The following is a 16,173-nucleotide window of genomic DNA, read 5'->3' as shown; positions in this document are numbered from 1 at the left end:
ACTTTACATAGTTCATCTCATCTTCCGAGCTATTTATTTTAACAATCAAACAATCAATTTTCTTTAATGAAACTATTTTCATTTTATTTTATTAAACTTTACATGGTTTATTTCATCTTTACAATTATCTGAATATTTAACATATTCGTACTTAAATGTCTAAGTCTAAATTATAGTTTTTTGGTTAAATATCTTCTAACTTACATCTTAATTAAAACCCAACCCAAGGCTAAAAATGGTTTCACCATGAAATTTATTAAATAAAAATTGATAAAAAAAAACATTAAACAAAATATGGTTCATGAGCTATTGCGGTATCCGCATTTTCTGTAAGACTGCGTTATAAGACTAATAGAATGTATATGAAAGAGATTCCAGTTTTGAAATTAAACTTTATACCTCCTCTCTAATCTTACAAGACCAATAGAATGTATATTAAAGCTTTAAATTCTAAAATTAAACTTTATACCTATTCTCACTAAACTTTTCATTAAATTATATAATTTTTTAAACCAATCCAGCATTAAATTTGTTATTTTTTTAATTTACAAAATAATAACTTTAATTACTTTACATCTAAATTTGTTCTTTAATTTTTACCGGTATTTTGTATATTAATAGTAACGCTGATCATGCCGGCTTTATTGGCAACAGTTAGTTCATATTCAGTTTGTGTCGAAAAACTACAGCCAGTTCATATTCAGTTTGTGTAGAAAAACTAACTTCGTTATCTTCCTTGTGTTTTTTGAAAATTTAACATTTGCTCGTTAAAAGTACTGCGAGGAAATGGTGACGAGGCGACCTTATACAGTGACTTATCAGTTAGTTAATGTTTTCATGGAATTTTCCTCCTTTCATATAGAACAGACTTCTCTAGCCTTCAAAATAAGCCCCACGTCAACCATGCATGCAAAACATGTACAAGACTTCTTTGTCCTGCAAAACCTGTACAAGCCCCATGTGCATGCAAACGAGAGATCGATTTCCCTTCGTCATTACACGTTGGATGCGTGAGACACAAATATATATACGCATCAACGATTTTTATTTCTGTAGCCATTTGTTGATCAATTGCAGCAGAAATGAGTTTCAGGCTTATCGTTGAAAGGTTTGTGTGTATAATTCTTGCTACTGTGCTGTCTGCTCATCATCAGTTTGTGTTGGGTGAGTTTGACTACAAAGATGCTCTGCATAAATCTATTCTTCAACGTTCAGGAAAACTCATCATCAGTTTGTGTTGGGTGAGTTTGACTACAAAGATGCTCTGCATAAATCTATTCTTCAACGTTCAGGAAAACTGTCCAGCAGTAGCAACAGGATAAGTTGGAGAGGAGATTCTGCTCTAACAGACGGACAAATCCAAAATGTAATAACAATATTTTCTCATTTTGGTATTGCCATCTGTTCCGGATTGTTTTAGAAATGTTGTTTCCTGAATGTTTTAGAAGTGTTGTTAATAACGACGCTGATCTTAATAACGACGCTGATCTTATCTCAGCACTATCAGTTTCCAGGATATTCTGGAAATATACAATTAAGTTATTAACATAAAGATCCCCGCAACCCACCTACAATGTGAATTCTTACTCCAATATTATGAGTTATGAGTTTGCAACACCTTGATTTCTATCAACATTCTCTGTCCATATAAATTAGGAATTGATTATTTGGTGCAAAATTAGGAATTGATTATTTGGTGTAGATCTTCAAGAAGTCTGGAAAGATACAATGATGTTCCACATGGCTTTTACTGTGTATTTATGTAGGTGGATTTGGTGGGCGGTTACTACGACGCTGGGGATAATGTGAAGTATGGGTTTCCGATGGCATTCACCGTTACCATGTTGGCATGGGGAGCCCTTCAGTACAGAGATGAACTTGCAGCAGCGGGAGAGTTGGAGAACATTAGGGATGCCATTACGTGGGGAACTGATTATTTCATGAAAGCAAGCGCCACCGAAAACCAGCTGTGGGTTCAGGTGAATTAATTACCATCCCAACTAAATTTACTCATGGATCACAACAAAATTTAGTAAGGATCACAACAAATAGCAATTATGAGTTTAGTTATGGATTTGTTTTTAGGTGGGAGATCCAACTGCAGACCATAACTGTTGGGAGAACCCAGAGAGGATGGACACTCCAAGGACTTTGTACAAAATAGATACATCCAATCACGGGACAGAAATTGCAGCAGAGACTGCTGCAGCATTGGCCGCTTCCTCCGTCGTCTTTGCAGTCATTGACAAACCTTATTCCATTATTCTACTCCAAAGAGCTACTTTGGTATAAGATTAATCGTATTCTAAAATCACTTATACTGTTTTATTGGTTTAAAACAGCGATTGCAGATTTGAGAGATATTGAGATATTTTAGAATCCTACTGTTAGCAGAAAGGTTAATGGTTTAATTTCTTTTCACTATTATATTCTATTCGTGGAATTTACAATCTAGATAACTTTAGTAATTAAAACAAACATATGATAGGAAACCATTTCTTTTCACTGTTATGTTCTATTCTATTCTTAGAATCTACAATTTAGATAACTTTAGTAATTAAAACATACAATGGGTCTTTGTTTGTGGATGAATGTTTTTTTATAACTTATGTCTTCATTTTTGGAATATTTTGGGATCAGATAAACATGGGTCAAATTACTTATTTGAGGTTGCTTACGGTTCTTATGATTCCAAAATATTCCAATTTTTTTTTAAATGCCCATTTTTAACATGTTTATAGAATTCATCTCTTAGATTCAAAATTAAAAATTAATTTAATGAATTGTCTTCTCCAACATTTTAAAATAATCATATAATTGAATATTAATTTAGTACAGCTCTTTTGTTCATGAGTTAGATTCAAAATTGAAAATTAATTTAATGAATTTTTTTCTCCAACATTTTATGATACTCAAGTAATTGAATATGTCATTTAGTACAGCTCTTTCGTTTTGATGACCAGTACTGCCGAACATATCATGGAGAATGCCCTTTCTAAATGCCCTTTCTATTGCTCTGTCTCAGGCTATGATGTATCTTTCCTTAACATTATAAATTTTACTTCCTTTTTCACTTCACACGAAGTAAGTAACTTCTTGAAGTCTTCTTATTATTCCTCTACTAACTAACATACAGGACGAGCTTGCATGGGCAGCGGTGTATATAGAGCAACTGGATTGCCATATTATACCAAATACATACTCCACCAGAATTTTTGTACTTCCAATGAGTATGAGTTCAATTGGGATCAAATGTGCAGGAGTTCAAATCCACCTGTCTAGTGTAAGTCCATATTCACATAAACATATGAATCACCAAATGTTCAATTGAGAAAAAGTTTGAGGCTGGCCACTTGACCATAAACTAACCACATCTTCATAAAATTAATAAACCTGGCAGCTATATTTCTCTGGAGAAAGAAGTTTTCAGAGGCCAAGCAGAAGTGTTCCTCTGCTCAGTTCTTCCACAAAGTCCTCAATTCAAAAATTCCATCACACCAGGTAAATGGAAGTTTCTCCCTGTCATGCTCCGAGTTTCAAAATTAAGCTCATTAACAATGTTTGTATCTTTTGAGTTTCAAAATTAAGCTCATTAATAGTGTTTGTATCTCTTGCACTTGTACAAGAGGTTTGTTGTTTGTTAGATATGGTGCAAATACACAATATGCTACAGGCACATCATTCCTTGTATCAGTTTACGCAATACCTGCAATGTGGCGATCAAACATATGAACCAAGCATTCTTATTGCATTTGCCAAACAACAAGTACATATACATATTATAATTTTTTAAGTGTTGCAAAATATTTAATTAATGAGGAGAAGAATTGAGCACACTTGTATATCCATTCCAGATTTTTCAGAGTATAAGAGATTCAAAGTTAAATAAATTTGATTTTTTTTTTCGTATCAGCAAAGTATTAGCTAACAAGTCCACTTTGTATATGTAAATTGTAGGTGGATTACATTTTGGGCAAGAATCATGCTGGTATGTCTTTCATGGTGGGTTTTGGTGACAAATATCCACAGCAAGCTCACCACAGAGGGTCCTCCATAGTTTCGATATACGAGGATTCCAGAAAGATATCATGTACCGAAGGTTTCACTTTGTGGTTCAATAGAGAAGCACCAAACCCAAATGAATTAACAGGTGCGGTTGTGGGAGGGCCTGATCGCTATGACGGGTTTGAGGATAGCAGGGCTGATTCCACCAAGCTTGAGCCCACGACGTATATCAATGCTCCTCTCGTGGGAGTCTTGGCTAAGCTCCACAGCAACATCATGGAATAGTCAACATAACAAGGCCAATTCGTGCAAGCTTGAGCCCACAACTTATATCAATGATCCTCTTGTGGGAGTCCTGGCTAAGATCCACAGCATCAACATGGAATCATGGACTTAAGTTCAAAAAGTTAAGCTAGTAATATCTTTTACTAAGTCTGTATTCTATATGAAAATCTGGGTCAATGCAAATATATATGAATTTTGGTGCTTCTTTCATTTCATCCTGTTGAATCCTATTGAAAATTCTTCTATTTTTAAATAGTAGTGATATTAGCTTAGAAGAAGATGGTGTATGAGAGTCTCAGAAGATCCTGTGCCATCGTGTTATATATGTGAGGTGTTATATATGTGAGCAACTACGATAAATATTTTTTCTAATAGTGTATAGTTTAATTTATCATGTGTTAAATTTTTGCTAATAAAATAATGGCATAAGAAATTTGGCTTTCCTTTTGTCCTAATATTGATCCTAGAGTTGTATCCGAGGCACTAATGGATATGTGAAAATGGAGAGACCAATTTCTCCCTCTTAAAATAGGTGTGTTGTGAAAAATTTTTCTCTCCATATTTCAAAAGTAGTGCAACAAGATATATTCTAAGAAAATCATTATATTTAATGAGCAATTTAAACAATGGTGATGCTATTTTTGTGAAATTTTCTATGAATTTCCTATAACCTGCATGTCCTAAGAAAATATTATATTTAATGAGCAATTTAAACAATGGTGATGCTATTTTTGTGAATTTTTCTATGAATTTCCTATAACCTGCATGTCCTAAGAAAATCCTTCCATATTTTTTAGTCTTTGGAACTGGAACTTTAGAAATGACTTCTATCTTTGTTGGACCAACCTTGATTCCTGTAGACAATATAGAATGACCAAAAACAATTCCTTTAGCAAGTAACATATGGATTTTTTAATTACTTAATGAAAGATTAGTTTCTTGAGGCCTAATCATTTTTTTCAATATTTTCCAATGCTTTGTCAATAAAATTACCATAAACAGTAAAATCATCCCTATAAACCTCCACACAATTATGAGTCAATTGAGAAAAAATATCTAAAACAAGTTGAAAAGTAGTAGGAGCATTGCATGTAACCCAAAGGGTAATACTCTATAAGAATATATCCCCCATGCACATGTAAATGTGGTATAATCTTGATCTTCTAGAGTGATTTGAATTTGATTATAACCACTAAATCCATGAATAAAAGTTTTGTTTTGTTTTTGTTTTTTCTTGATATGGTATCTAAAAATTGATCTATAAATGGAAGAGGAAAATGATATTTTAAGGTGCTTTATTTAATTCACAACAACCTATGCAAACTCACCACTCACCATTCTTTTTAGGAACAATTACTAAAGGTGAAACCCATTGATTATAAAAAATATAATATATGGCCGTTAATTCCATTACAATTTTTTTAGAAGTGGATTTATACATATTTGGGGTTGTTTGATTGGTCGAGAAATTTCCTAAATATAAATGTGTTAGGATGGATTCCATTCATATCATTATACTCCCATTAAAATGCACCAAAATGTTTTTTTAGTTTTTGAAATAGCTTTCTTTATGAGATTCCTCAAATTTAGAATTTATGTTTAAAGTTTTTCCTTGTTTAATCTCAAGAGGGGTACTATAAGATTCTAATATTGAATTAATAAAATACGTATAGCCGATTAGTGTTGATAGAGTATATATAGTACAATTTTCCTAAAATTTCTTATCAAAGATATGATCAAAAGACTTCCCCCAATATATTGAAATAAATCACAAAATTATTAGTAAAATTTGTGATTAGAAGTTTTTCAAGATCCTCTTTTAATTCATAGCTTGGTTAATTGTTAAGATTGGTTGTACTATTTCTTCATCACTATTTGCATCATCAAGCTATTGTGTATTTTCTAATTCAGTTAATGATTTTGTAAGTGGATACAAAATAAATTTCTTATCTAAATCTCCATATGAAAATTTCATGTCTCATATTTACAACTGATTAATGCCTCAACTATAGTTAATCATGGTCTTCCTAAGATAAATGATGACAACCCAAATTATATTTAAAATACATAGGATATTTGAAATAATTTAAAGAGACTATAACATCTTCTATTGTTCCTTCAAGTTTCATTGTACATATATATGCTAATTGTAAAACTGTAGGTGTATTCAGTTAATGATTTTGTAAGTGGATACAAAATAAATTTCTTATCTAAATCTCCATATGAAAATTTCATGTCTCATATTTACAACTAATTAACGCCTCAACTATAGTTAACCATGGTCTTCCTAAGATAAATGATGACAACCCAAATTATATTTAAAATACATAGGATATTTGAAATAATTTAAAGAGACTATAGCATCTTCTATTGTTCCTTCAAGTTTCATTGTACATATATATGCTAATTGTAAAACTGTAGGTGTGTGATGAAGATTAGATAACTGTAACTAATTCATAGTTCCTTTGTGATGACATTAGTTGCAACTCTAGATTGATTAACATGTTTGCAATTAGAATGTTATTGTTGTGAATTTTAATAATAAGACTACAAGGATCAACACATTTTTCTATAAAGATTTTAAGCGACATTATATCTTTTAATTTGCCAATTGCTTATATTATTTGTGCGTATTTTTTGTTCTTCTTGGTTTTCATAGGCATGATTTCCTAACTATTTAGCATGGATGGGAATATCTCTTATTTCTTGTATTAAATGAGTTTTAATACAAAGATTCTTTAATTCACCCCATAAATCATATTCAAATTGTTTTATATTCTTATTAAAATTCAACATTTCTAGAAAAGGAAGATATTTGCATGAGAAGAAGTTCGTTTTATTGCAAATTATAGAACTATTTAAAAAAAAAATCTATATTTTACATTATAATAATTTGGTTTAAAGGCCGAAACCTTTTACAACATGTCACATGATATTTTCACTTGTTTTCCACCATTCCTACCACATTACATCAAAGATTTTTTTAGACAACATACTATTGTACTGAAAACATTACTCCCTTAAACTCTCCAAAATATCCATTATTGTACTGAAAACATTACTCCCTTAAACTCTCCAAAATATCCATTAAGCACTAGATAATGACAAAACATATAACCAAATTAAAATTTAAAAGACATTACAAGTCCTCCCTAGCTGGAGTGACTTGGACTCAGTCATCATCCTCGATGGGATGCTCGTGGCTCTCTCGTGGAATATCATCGCTCGTGATATCCTCGTCTACCTGCTCCGTATTCATAGCTAGCTCCTGATTTTTGTTGTTCTCCTATTTGCGTGGCATGCCATTCTCTTCCACTCTCCTCCCTAAATTGTTGACCTAAAACTATGGCGTTTCGACGACCAACTGCAGACGATCCAAATTTTTCTTCAGCAACTCGAGCTAATGGGAGAGCAACTCATTGATTGCTCTAGCTTCTATCAATTGCATCTCTACATTACAAGAGATTAGTACGAACATGTGAACGTCGAGCTCCTCACCTCCTCACCGACTTCACCCTCAATTCTTTCCATTTCTGCTTGTAATCCTCGAAATTGATGAATCAATGTGATGAGGAATTGAACTACCTTCTTATTGATAACATAAGTTCCCGTTCTCCATATATAGTGTTGATACTTCCCTCATTCCGGAAACCTGCTGCATTGAAGCGTGATGCATTCATCAAAGCCACTTGCATCGGGTCCATTAAGGATTGAGCACAAAACCTCTGAATTTCAAAGAACTGTCCATGGCCAAACATGTACTATGGTGCAGAGATTATGGTTTCACACATTTGAATTTCCCCATTAATCAAATCATTGCTAATCCATTTGTCTGGTGCCGACTCCAAGCTTACATCACTGCTCCACGTGGCCATGAAAGCATGATTAAGTTAATATGACACCTTTTTGGGTCTTAATTAATATGGAGCTTGATTCGAGAGGTCCTGTATTAATAACGAAATTTGATGCCTGATCCTAAGATTAATGTGCATCGTAAGCCCAATTATTTCTAACTGCTTGCTCAACATTAAGGGAGTGGCTTAAATATTATTTTCTCATCGTCTACCTTTAATTCCCAGGTTTTTAATAGCACTACATAATTTTCCATGCAGTCGGCTTCCTCATTCAGGTTCATTTTAAGATGATAAAAATCTATATGTCAAATTTCTCTATTAATAGTTTGATCCACTGCAAGAAAGCACGGATAAATGGGTCATCTTTCTCACGACACTTGATAACCTTTTGGAGTCCCAAAACACCTTCAATTGTCGAATTCTGTTGGCAAAGATTGATTCCAATTTTTTCCATAGTGCAAAATACACTGCCTGATTGTTAGTCAATACCCTTAGGTTCTAGGCGAATTTCAACACTCTTTCTTTATCGAGGTGATGCAATAGAACTATTATTATCATTTGATTGATTAACATTTTCCTTTTCAATTTGTTGTGATTGATTAACATTTTTCTTTTCAATTTGTTGTGATTGATTAACATTTTCCAATTCAATTTGTTTTTCAATAATAATAGGATAATATTTATGAATTGTTTTTCTTAATATAAGATGAATATCATTTAAATCTAGAGGGGTAATCATATAAGTTGGAAAATTTGGTAGCTCAACATTGTAAGCAGGTTGAGCTACTTTATTGTTGGGGTTTGGAACAAGTTATGCAAGTAACTGGGTAGGTCATGGAGGAATTTGGTTTGATGGTAATTGTAATTGTGATTATGAATTTGTGGCTATTGAGGTTAGGTATGATAGGATTCTTGAACTTGCTCGGGATGTTTGGTTTGTAGAGGATATTGTGGATATTTCTATGGAAAATATGGACAATTTGGCATTTTCCCATAAGCAAACCCTCACCATCCTTGTTTCCAAGTTCATTTTTGAGTTTGCGTGGTGACCATGTTTCCCGAGGCATAGGATGAATCCAATTTTGTTGGGGGTGTTGTTGGTTTGAATAATAAGAATTAAATTGTTTTGTAGGGTATTGAGACATACTTGATGCTCATGACTACCAATGTATTTTTGGTGCAACAAAAAAAAGTTGTTCTGTAACTTCTTTGTCTTTTTCATAGACTACTTTAAGTTCCGGTATTGAAGGGAAATTTCCTTTTACATGTTTCCCTACACCAATATGACAATGTTCATATTATTTAAAGGATTTTTTCTCAAGAATCCGAAATAAGATTCCATGTTTCCTTCGGATTCAAGAATGACCTCACCTCACCTGCCTACCATTAGGGTTTTGTTGAATTTAATAACTGGAAAAAAATTATTATTAAAAAAATTCAAAAATGTTATTATACTAATATGAATGGTCCTCTATATTAGTACATTTTTAAATAGAAAAATACCATCATTTACATGATAAAGTTAGACATTCCATGGTTAGAAAAAGCTAAAGTTTCATTAAGTTTTGTAGTATTTTTTAAAACAAAATCTAGCTCCCTCTATATATATATTTGTTGCATTTCATCTTATTACAACATCCAAAAATTAATAGTTGAAACATGTCAAATTATTTTATTTATTTGTTTTAGGTTGTGAACAATGTATCACAAGAGTGTTTTTTTACTTTGGAAATAAAAATTTTAAGTGATTAGAAAATTATTTTTATATGATTGGTAAAGTGTTATGAATATTTTATTGAACACTGTATTATAATAAGTCCAATGTATTAAAATAAATTCGATAATATTATGTTTAAAATTCAAAATCTATATTTGAAGATTTATTTTTTTTTAGATTTATGGATCGATAAATTACTATTTATTACATATGCATGGAAATTATAATTATGTAGAAAATAGAGAACAATGAAATAAAACTCACAAACCACAAATTAACACAAGATATAACTTGGGAAATCTTTTCAGGAGACAATTCAACTAGAAGGTGTGGTTACTTTTCTCTCTTTCCTTGAATGGAAAATGGATACAAGTACAAAGAAGTGAGGTGTGTGGTCCGTGGGATATTGCAATGCACAAACCCTCTCTGTTTTCTCTTTCCTATCCTCTCTTAGCTACTCTACTCATCTATGAAAAACTGCACTGGAATATGATGGAACCCATTTTCCTCCCAACGACCCAATTATAACACAACTTGATAGCCTATTGGTTGTTAAATTTGATTCCCCAAATCTTAATTAGTGTTACAACATTGACTCTTCTAGAAAATTCTTCATCATGATCATGTGGCTAGCCCATTTTCCATGAATAATGGGTGCTGACATGACTTATGGTGGTTAAAACAAGAAAGCCAACTTCCGAAAGTGACATAGCTTTTGCATACAAACTCTGATTGAGGCAATTCTTGCATCGTTGAAATTTTTTATGTGTGTAGAATAATAAAAGCATGAGGTGCTTAAGAAACAAATTTTACTCCAAAAAAATATCAATTTATGCCTCAAACTACTCCCTGAAGGTTTCAGACCCCAATTTGCCAAACTAGGTCCTGCTAGTTAAAATCCAATTTGCCAAACTAGGCCCTGCTAGTAAAAATGGTTCTGTGCCCTGATTCCTCCACTAATTCCACTATAAAAGCATCAAAATGGATGATAAACAATATAATGATCTAATACAGATCACCATAAGATAAAATATTCAAAAACAAAAGTATAAACCTATATGATAAAAGGGTGCATAATAATATAATCACTCACTTTAGAAGATGATTCCTCCATAGCCATATACATTGAAACAATAAGAAAGACACTTAAAAATTAATTTATTATGCTAATATGCATGTATATTTTGGAATATGAATTTTAGAATTTTAATTTAACTATCAGTAATTATTAGGTGGGTGGAAGCAATTTAACCCCAATGGGATATTCTAGAATATTTTAGTAGTTGTCACATATCAAAGGCTTTGATTTATTTCAAAATTACTTATTTCTTTCTAACCTTTCAGTTAAAATGATTAATTAAAAAAATGTCATATGAACAAGAGTTATGGTTTCTTGGACATGTGATATTATTAAGCTATGGTATTGTAACAAAACTTATTTATAGGTTAAGAACTTCAATAGTAAAGTAGGAATGAATCTCCGTGATTAATAACCTTGTTACATGCTTTTTTAAGTGTATATATATTTAACTCATAAATTAATTTGTTAATAATAATAATATAATTTACTTAATTTTGATAATTTGTTTTGAAAATAATGTGAGATTAATCCTAAAGTAAGTATTTTGATATCTTATCAACCAATTAACTTATATGAATGTGTTAATTATTTTATAAAAAATTAACATAAATAAAATTAAAATAAATTCCCATTTTATTTATTCTCTAAAAATAACTAGAAAACATACGCACTAAAATAACTTCCCATCTTAGTGTTCCCTTCCCTCTTAAAAATAATATTCATTTCAATAATGTCAGCTAGAATTGAAAGAAAGAAAAAAGAGAATTGAAAGAAAGAAAAAAGAGAAAAACAAAACATATTGACGTATACACCAACCAAATTTATTATACGACTGATCTGAAACCAAAATTTAATCTAGGAAATGCATACAAAAATTTGAAAATTTTTAATACAGAAAATATAATGCAATAGCGTGATCGCTCTATACCCATACCCATACCCATACCCACCAAAATATTTTTGTTCGTAAGAGGGACTTAGGTATCTTATTTTTGAAAGAGGATAAACGAAAAGACTAAAAATGACCCAATTATCAACACTAAAATAATTCTAAACTTTACTTTTAAAAAGATGAAATATTAATAACGACTTGTGGTGAGTTCAGATTTCAAAAAGGGCAAAAGCAAGGAAATGGAATTATTGTTGGTTTAGTAATCATGTTATTTCGCGATTACTTATGTGATAGATTTATGGGATTGGTGTGATATAATTAAAAATGCGATATTGCACATATTTTTAAATTAAAAAAAAATAATAGTTAATTTCGTGATTATTTTTATTGTTGTTAAAGAATTTTGAAGTTTAAAGTGAACCTAATTTTTTTTATTTTTATTTTATATAGTAAAATTAAAATGGAAAAAATTATATAATAATAATTTGGTTTATAGTAAGTTAGATATAATTTTTTATTTTTATTGTTGTTAAAGAATTTTGAAGTTTAAAGGGAATTTAATTTATTTATTTTTATTTTTATTTTTATTTCATATAGTAAAATTAAAATAGGAAAAATTTATATAATAATAATTTAGTTTATAATAAGATAGATATAATGTTATTTTTTTGTTTTGAAATCGAGATTTTTATTAATTTATATAAGAATATAATATGAGAAGTTTGTTATTAGTCTATTGCTAATTTTATTTTTCCTGAACTTATATTGATCATAAGATAATGACAAAAATAGTTTGACAATAACAATAATAAACACAAAGATCATATTTCGATCACCCAAAAATGTAAAGGCCCCCAAGAACCAAAATGCATCCAATATTTATCCCCAATCAATAAGATTACCGGACACCTGGAATGTTTGGTCCATTTTCGGGAGGTAGAGGAGGGTGAAGACCCTCATGAATGTGTGCTTCCAAATGTGCCAATCTGCCCTCTAATCCGTCCAACCTCGCCTAGATCCTTTTCTTCCCACAATGCAAGGATAATAGTGTATCCATCATGTGCCATTGGTTATGTTGAAGGTCATTCATGAAAGTAATGATTTCATTTTAGTCATCATGCCAGTTGCATGTGAATTGCTCCAGAATGGTGGTTACCAGTTGAATTTGGTTTTCCAGTGAATCAAATGGAGGTGGGAGATCAATTCCACTAGGAGATGGAGGTGGTTATTGGTCTACCTCCTCCCCAAAGTCTCGAATTTATGCCTGATGGTCTTCTCCCTAGACGTGAGGCCCTATGCATTTGTGAACATGAACTCACTGGCATTGCATGGATGTGGAATTTCAATTGAAGGTCACCAATCCCACACCCTATGCTCAAAGAAATCGTCATCCACACCCTGAGACAAGGAGACTAAGAAGATTTACAAAATTATGCACTAGAGAGGGGTTGACACAAACATTCCAGACAATAACCATACCTGGAACAATAATTGACTCATAGGCCCAAAAAAGAAGAAGGGAAACCCCATAAAAAACACCATTACCTCCCCAATTGACCTCAAGTAATGAACACCAACAAAGGAGTAAGATAGAGACCAGGAGGGGCCTATCCCCAACAACCATAAACTCAGCCACGACTATCCCAAGCCGAATAACTGTTCCATCACAAAAGTTAACATTCTAGAAAAGAGAAAGAATATGAGCAAAATTGAAGACTAGGGGGGGGGATTTAACTAGTGAGATTGAAAATGAGGTGGCCACTCTCAAAGTCACCATAATCGTCAACGCCAATTGTTGATTGCTTTGAATCAATTCTCAACTCCTGTCGTCTGTCTGTGCAGACCACCATGAGCCTGGGTCCCAAGCCGTTTTCAACCGAGTTTCTACCGTGATAGGGGATAAGCATCCAAGCTTTGAAACGACGACTATTCTAACTATTATAGTTTGGGGAGCCATGGATGAAAAGGATAGCAATCCACCTTGCACTCCAACGAAGACATTACCTACCAATTTCCCTCTTCCCATTACCATGCAAATCCAATGACTTTCCAATAGAACCCACATATCACATATACCACAATGCCCTTCGAGAACTATCTGTTCTCGCGCGCCACATGAGGCGTATTTAATACACTTCATGTCATTTAATGCCATGTGGCATGGGGTTAAATGTCCCTCCCTGTCCTTCACTTAACATCGAGGTCACCCCCATCAGGGGTATTAAGTCCCATTGTGAAATAATTAAAAAAAATAACATAATAAATATCTCTCATGCTTTTAATTATAACTATATATTATTTTAAATATGAAACTTAACTTATATTAAATGAAATGCTTTTTGTTTTTGTTTTTGGTAAGTTAAGATTTCTATTGTTAATAAAACAATTGCAGTTGTTACTGTTGTTATTTGTCTTTGGTATGCCACATGGGAAACCACACCAAAGACAAGATAATTGTTGGTCAGTTAGTGTCCAAAATGGTATGAGGAAAAGAGCACCCAAAAAACGTACAATTTGCCTATCCCTTTGAGGGGAAAACTAGCTGAAAGAAAAACAAAATTATAGACCGAATTTTGAGATTGTATGCAAAGAACTAATAGCATTGGTCTAAAAATAAAAGAAATTGTCCCATAAGTGGGGAGACCAACCCTGAACACTACAACCAAAGAATCCAAAAAATTTGGACAAAATGAATAGAACAAAAATTAAGAAAAAATTGAGTCATGAAGATAAGGAGGTGTCTAATTCAATTGGGTGGTCTGAATCCTTGCAATGTGGTATCACTGTCAAACCTGGAGGCAAGCCCATTTCAAGGCGAGCAATATGGCCCGCCAAATCCATCAACAACAACTTTAACTCCTCCAACTTGTGTGTGAGGTTGTCTCGAGCATCCCATATATTAACCATAGCTTTATGTAGAAGTAGTTTAATGTGCCAATAAAAATAAGAAATGAATGATTTTTATGGTCTTTGGTGTTTCCAATGTCCAGATCCCAATCCACAATATTGTCCATAACCTCAGAGTATAGTATGCCTTCATCCTCAACTGCGTAAATTTTTGAGTAGATTTTAAGGGGAGTGTGATATTTATAGTGGCGGGCAAAAGTATTAGCTCAAAAATGAGCCTGTGAGCCTCTAACACTCCCACAACCTATAGCACCTTGTCAGATACATGTAGACTGTCACGTCATAGTGGCTAAGGGAAGAAAGAACTGAGTGAGTCAAAGGAGACTCAAAATTGAATGATGAACGAAGTGTAGGCCGAAGAAGAGATTAATACTTTCCTTGAGGAAAAAGGCTATGTCTATGATCACCTATGCATGTCCTCCATCATCCATTAGTGTTAATGAGGGCACGAGGAAAGTTAGAGAGAAGCTATCAAAAGGAGAACCAAGGAAAGAGGAGTTGCAAGCAAGAGTCATGTTGGGAGGTGGAAACAATTGGGAGGAATTGGAAAAAATGAAAATGGAAATCATTTTAGCGAGCTTGGAGATAACACCCTTCACGAAGTTTGTGGAGGCATTGACATGAGTGAGTTTAATGCAATATATCTTGCAAGGAGGGAGGAATCACTACCAAGACTGAGTTTATTGTACTCACTAATCCGTTATCATGTTAGGAGGGGGAGAGGCCTTGAACCCTAGCCCGAATTCTAACTGACACTTCACCTTCAGCCCTAAACACCTCATCAAGGAATATTAAATAAAATATTATCTAAAATTTATAAATATAGATAATTTTAAGTAATTTAATTTACTAAATAAAATGTAATATAAAATTAATTTAATTTAATATATATATATATATATAATTTTTTTTTTGAAGATAATGGCTATAATAGACACCTAGGTCTCAAATCTTTTTGAAAAGCTAGCCTCGGACCTAAACCAAAAAAGGATCCCCTTGGTTTTGAAAACTACGTGCAACTTCCTTTCATAAGGGGAACCACTGACAAGATCGCACACATTCTGTGTAAGAATAAGGTGCATGCTTCCTTTAAGCCCCTCAACACTATTCGTAGCTCCCTTAAGTCAATCAAGGATCATGTTGACCCCAAAGATATGAAAGGTGTTTACTTAGTCCCTTGCTCATGTGGAACACCATATATTGGAGAAATAGGTTGTTCCATCAAGCAAAGGATCCAAGAGCATGCGGCAGATATTAGGCATAATAGATCCCGCTCGTCTGCCTTAGCTGAGCATGCGTCTAATACTAAACACCACATATGTATTGAAGATTCCAGTGTTTTAGCCAAAATTGATAATTCCATAATAGGAAGTTCAAGGAGGCTTTAGGAATTGAGAAGCACGATAAAAATCTGAATAGGGATGAAGATTGG

The 16,173-nt window shown here is 32.7% G+C and overlaps 1 protein-coding gene across 1 annotated transcript; it reads left to right on the top strand.

The window, feature by feature from the left end:
* Window positions 1-1,082: 1,082 nt before the first annotated feature.
* LOC149255019 (endoglucanase 16-like) lies at window positions 1,083-4,290 on the top strand. The gene is made up of 4 exons (XM_089454922.1): window positions 1,083-1,241; window positions 1,767-1,979; window positions 2,086-2,286; window positions 3,958-4,290. The coding sequence occupies exons 1-4, from the start codon at window positions 1,083-1,085 to the stop codon at window positions 4,288-4,290; spliced, it is 906 nt and encodes a 301-aa protein (XP_089311048.1).
* The last annotated feature ends 11,883 nt before the right edge of the window (window positions 4,291-16,173 follow it).

This window comes from Pinus tabuliformis, chromosome 7 (assembly GCF_031772625.1).
Source record: "Pinus tabuliformis cultivar Carrire ecotype Pingquan chromosome 7, CPIR1, whole genome shotgun sequence".
Classification (NCBI taxonomy): Eukaryota; Viridiplantae; Streptophyta; class Pinopsida; order Pinales; family Pinaceae; genus Pinus; species Pinus tabuliformis.
This window is presented reverse-complemented; position numbering and strand designations above follow the sequence as displayed.

Bases quoted from the DNA above. Each gene is read 5' to 3' on its own strand.
- LOC149255019 (XM_089454922.1), top strand. From the start codon at position 1,083: ATGAGTTTCAGGCTTATCGTTGAAAGGTTTGTGTGTATAATTCTTGCT. The intron at 1,242-1,766 runs GTGAGTTTGACT...GTATTTATGTAG, and splicing joins TCATCATCAGTTTGTGTTGG to GTGGATTTGGTGGGCGGTTA. The intron at 2,287-3,957 runs GTATAAGATTAA...TGTAAATTGTAG, and splicing joins TACTCCAAAGAGCTACTTTG to GTGGATTACATTTTGGGCAA.